Source organism: Chinchilla lanigera, unplaced genomic scaffold (genome assembly GCF_000276665.1).
Source record: "Chinchilla lanigera isolate Chin_1 unplaced genomic scaffold, ChiLan1.0 scaffold00005, whole genome shotgun sequence".
Lineage (NCBI taxonomy): Eukaryota > Metazoa > Chordata > Mammalia > Rodentia > Chinchillidae > Chinchilla > Chinchilla lanigera.
In genome coordinates this window covers 29,795,666-29,800,810 of record NW_004955406.1, presented here as the reverse complement: position 1 = coordinate 29,800,810, position 5,145 = coordinate 29,795,666, and the positions used below count along the sequence as shown (strand labels likewise).

Here is a 5,145-nt window from a genome sequence, read left to right as displayed (position 1 = left end):
ATTTCCAAAACTGAATGAGCAAATAGATATTTAACTGCATAAGTGACTACATAATGTTGCATTTTAAAAAGAATTTATGGGATAATCATTGCTATGCTATTTATCATATAAGGAATTATTCATATACTTATCCTACTTTTTTCTATTAATATAAGAATATAAGTACTCCCCACCTACAAAGCTTGTCCATACACAAGTTTATATGGTACCATTACACTGAGCCAAGTAATGAATTCTGAAAAATTTTGTTCCCTGGTGCTATCAGACATGCATGCAGGTGTGCACAAATTTTTATAATTTTTAAAAATTAATTTAAATTCTTAACAGTTATGAGAAATTTAGATTTCCCAGACCATCATGTATTTAGAAATAGTTAAGAAGTATTAGTTGAAAGAATACATTTACTATGTTAAATTGAAAGTTGTGTTTTGGTTCCAATTTCTCTTTTTAAAGAAGTGAGGCTTTTAAAATTGCAAACAGCATTTAAAAATATACATATGATACTACAAACAGTCTCCCACTCCTCAACATGAAAATATATAGCTCCTTGGATGTATAATGTTATAAGTATATCCACTTGTGGTTTAAAAGTCTATTTATTGTTATAAACTCCTATATCCTTCCAGTAGGAGAATTTTAAAGTACCTGATAAAATGAGTAGATTCCATACAAATGACTTAGAAATTCAGGTTGATACATGAAAAAAAAAATCCATCGGAGTAAAAAATACTTTCTACTGTGTTTGTACATTTAAAACATCTTAGTGCTGAAGTATAGCAATTAGTTTATCTTTAACCTTCTTCACAAGAAAGGGAGCCATTTTTTGTGAGTTCCAACTTGTTGGCTATTTACCAGTTTCCTATAAATCTCCGATTTTAGGAATCGAGGGAAAGAGTCCTTGGCCATGAGACTGTAGACTAGCTTCTGAGCTTCATCAAAGCATCTGACCGTCGGTTCTGCGATGTTCCTGGAGATGACATCTCTTGTACTAAAGTCAATGTTAATCTGGAAAATTAACATCCTTAGATTAATTAAGCCAAATAAGGCACAGTTTATACAGACAGTAGATACACATATCATTTGAATTTTTTCCAATTACAGAGCTAATCTAACGCAAAGCAGAAGAAAGTTTACGCATTCACCTAGGATACAGAACACAGCTTTGATGTGATTGCTTTCGTAGCTTGAGAGGAGGAGCATTGACCAGGAAGAGAGGTAAAGCCTTATTTTGATATTAAAAAAAATCAAAGTGAAAAAGCAAATAAAATACTTTACAATTTTAAATTTCCCACTTAGCCTTTCTTTTTCCTCTATTACTTTTACCCTAGTACTTAAATTGCATTTTCTATAGACAGACCTATAACTAGCATTTACTAGATTGACTGCTGGTATTTCCATTCAACATAGTTTCCCTTTTTATTGCCCACAACATTGCTTTTCTTTTAATTTTTTGTTGTAGTTTGACAAACTGGGCTAAATACCATCCCGTCTTCACTGACTCTCCTGCCTTCCACAGCAAGGCCCAGTAGAGATCTATTATATTGAAACCCAACATTCATCTGCAGATATGCAAAATACTCCAAATTTTCTTGTGAAGTTACTTGCCTAAGTCTACACATATTTCAGCAGATATCTGAGAAGCAGGACATTTCCTGTCTAAGATAAATTGGAAACATATACAAAATATGAAAAAAGTTGAAACAATTATGGAATTAAAAAATTAATAGATGCAATATCTTATTTATCATTGTTTTCCACTACTTAGTAGAGTACTTACTACATAACTCAAAAATATTTGTTGAGTAGAAAGAAAGCATCTCTTGGGGAAAATGGGGGAGGATTTAAAAAATATTAGAATTTTTGAGTCTGGATAAGAAAAAAGGCTACAAATTACCCTTCATGCTGCATTGAAATAAAGTTAAATAGTAGCCAGATAGAACTGTAAACAAATTTTTCTGCAGCTACTAACTTGCTATTTGTATGACTAAAGTAAATTTTATAATTTCCTTTCATGTTCAGTGTCCAGAGTGTAAAAGAGAATAATAATAATAGCACCTATTTTAAGGATTAAATAATTAAGTATTCTAATATTGTTATTTGGAGAATAAGAAAAGAAGAAAGAAAAATTTAATTGGAATGAATCATCAGAATTCCACTATTTGATCACAAACATTTTCTTTATGGATCTCAGATACCCTTTGATCCCAGAATACATCTTCACTTTTATTTCTTTGACCACCTTCTTAGGTACCTTGCAGAAGTTCCAGATAAAATTTTGCAACTTCCTAAATACCTCCGAACTTGGAATCAAGTTCCCCTTGTTCATAAAATAAGACAGTGCAAAGGAAGTAGAAAGACTTTGAGATCGTTTTAAAATCTGTCCTCTTAATATTTGTGAATTTAGTGACCTTGAGTGAATGGCTTGTTAACTTTTGGGCTTCGGCTTTCTATGATAATTTTTAGTCAGATGATATAAAATCTGAAGTGATAATCCACTCATTAATTGCTTCCACAAATATTTGTAAATGTCTATTATGTGACCAATACTCTACATATAGGGAAAATGACCAATAATAAAATAGATATTATTGCTTTAGATGTAAAGTTGATGAATAAGAAGCATCCAGTCCTCCAAGAATGTCGGAGAAAAATATTTCTGGCAGAGTAAACATCTAATTCAGATTCCTGATACAGAAAAGAATTGGTTTAGTTCTGAAGAGCCCCTACACCTGGAAGAGTGGAGTGTAAGAGCCCCTGTGCCTGAGAAAAGAAGTCCTGTGTGACAGGGGAAGGATATCAAAGCCAGGACTTGTAGTGCTTCAATACTATGAGAAGGAATTCTTGTTTCACTCCTACAGGCAATAGAGAGGTGGAGAAATAATGTGATAACATGCAGGATGAACCCACTATAGTGTCTCCTTCACAGTGGGAATCAACACATATTGGCTATTATCAAAACATTGTAGTAATTTTTAAACATCTGCTATGGAGCCTGTTTCAGAAACCTATATTGTGTTATGGAGCTATGAAAATATATATTGATGGTTCTTCATTTTCATACATAATTCTTTAACAACTTTATATGTGATTTGTTTAATTTTATATCCCCTATGATAAATATAGCAACTTTGAGACCAACCAAGGGACACTTAACTGACAATAGGGCCAATACATACTTCCTACACAGCAAAGGATTATTATTATTATAAATTACTATTGTTATCAGAACTGCATATGTAATAATTCTCCATTTCCTATGTAAAAAGTAGAAATCTGATATTCCTGTTCGTGGGCTTTATGATGTGATTTTAACTTAAACATTTCTTTTCTTCTATGTGTACTTTGTATTCTTACTAAACTAAACAATACCTCTCTTATATTTTCCCACTTCTGAATACTTTTTTTTCATACCACTCTATTTGTACTGAAAGCCACTCCTTTCCACCTAAGTCTTTCACAGATCTTTAACCGTAAGGCTCTATTTAAACAGTATCTTCCACGTGGAATTTTCTTGTGGATTTTTTTTTAATCTTCTGATCTCTCATAGGGCTTTGTGGTACTTAGATGATATTGACATTTTGTGAATCTTCCTTTCATGCTTCACATAATATAAAAATGAAAGAAATATATTTTGTATAAATCAAGGACAGAGATGGTTTGTATTTGTTCAAAATAATTTTTAAATTCTAAAGGAACCACTCCATTTAAACATAATGCTAATTGATATTTTCACTGGAATATAGTCCACTTGTACTTCTCATGTACCCCTTTCATTTTTCTAGTTCGTCTGTTTTCATAACAAGGAACTGCCAACATCAGCTAGTGATTGCCAAGTGAGGAGTGGATATACTGTTCCCAGGATGTAATCAGTAGTTTTACGAAGATGTGTCTTGGCAGTTTAGTCTAATGTCAGTGACAAAACATCACACTCATGTGTTTATATAAATGGCATTATTTTTCTTCAAGTTGTCCAAGCAAGAAACAATAAGAATGTCTTGACACTTTGCTTTTGATCTTTTATGAGTTCTCTGTGTGTGTCTATGTGTGTGTGTGCGTATGTGTGTGCGTACACATGAAATTGTGCCTTTTATCTGATAATTTCCCAACACTCCTTTTCATTTTCTTATTTTTCCAGTTTTGGCTTCTATACCTAACCTCTTTCTTTAAACTATTAAATTTACTGCTTCTCTGATACCTCTTTTCAGAACAACTTTTCCATCTAAATTCCATGGAGAGCACTACTATATCAATTTCACTAAAATATCACTTTTTATAATATAAATTTTAAGCTAAAAACCAGTAATTTTCTATGAAAAATGTAAACATCTTACCCTTACATTTAAGATTTTTTCACAGCCTGACTTCAATGTGTTGTTTCCAAATCAACTTCAGTTTGTGTCTAGAGGTTTTATAAAGCTTCTATGATTAGCTTTAGTTGAATATCTTCCTCCAAAAAGCCTTCCTTGATCGTGGAAGAAAAGTCACTGTAATTTTCTTGACATTATATGTAATTTTAATTTAAAAATCCTAAGAAATTTAATTACAGATTTGGATTGAAAAGCCTCTATTAATATCAAGTATTTAGTTTCATTACAACAAAAAGATTTGCCACTACAAAGGCAGTTCAATATTTCTTAAGATGGAGTTAACCTGTCTTTTATTGTCTATCTTTTCCCTATTTCTTTTATGAATCACTTGTTTCCTACATCCATAAAGAAATATGAGCAGGGAAGATATTCATTTCCCCATTTTCTGTCCCCAATTTTTTTCCTTCTACATTTTTTTTTTCTTTAATGACTCTATCTTATTTGGTGGCTAAATATTCTGAACACTGGTTTCAACTCTAAAATAATCACAGAGATATTTAAGGATTATTTTAACTATAGCAGTAAAATGTTTTAAAATTCAGTATTAGCACTGACATGCTGTTTTCATAAGGTTACTTTTTATTGAATATATCACATTTAACTTCAGATGATTAACAGTTTTAGTCCCTTTTCTTTGAAAATGCTAGTTTATGTTTGACAATTAGTTATTTTATGCATAATCCTCCTTGAATTTATTCATTTGTGAGTTTTTATTGAGTAGGTACTTAGCAACTATGCTAGGACCTGAAGGTATAAAGATGATTAAAATAAAACTTGA

The 5,145-nt window shown here is 31.5% G+C and overlaps 1 protein-coding gene across 1 annotated transcript in view; it reads right to left on the bottom strand.

The window, feature by feature from the left end:
• Positions 1-801: 801 nt before the first annotated feature.
• Positions 802-5,145, bottom strand: part of Rgs21 (regulator of G-protein signaling 21) — a 21,265-nt gene continuing 16,921 nt past the window's right edge. Inside the window, exon 4 of the mRNA XM_005375097.1 lies at positions 802-1,005. Coding sequence (XP_005375154.1) covers positions 802-1,005 — 204 coding nt within the window. The remainder of the gene's footprint in view (positions 1,006-5,145) is intronic.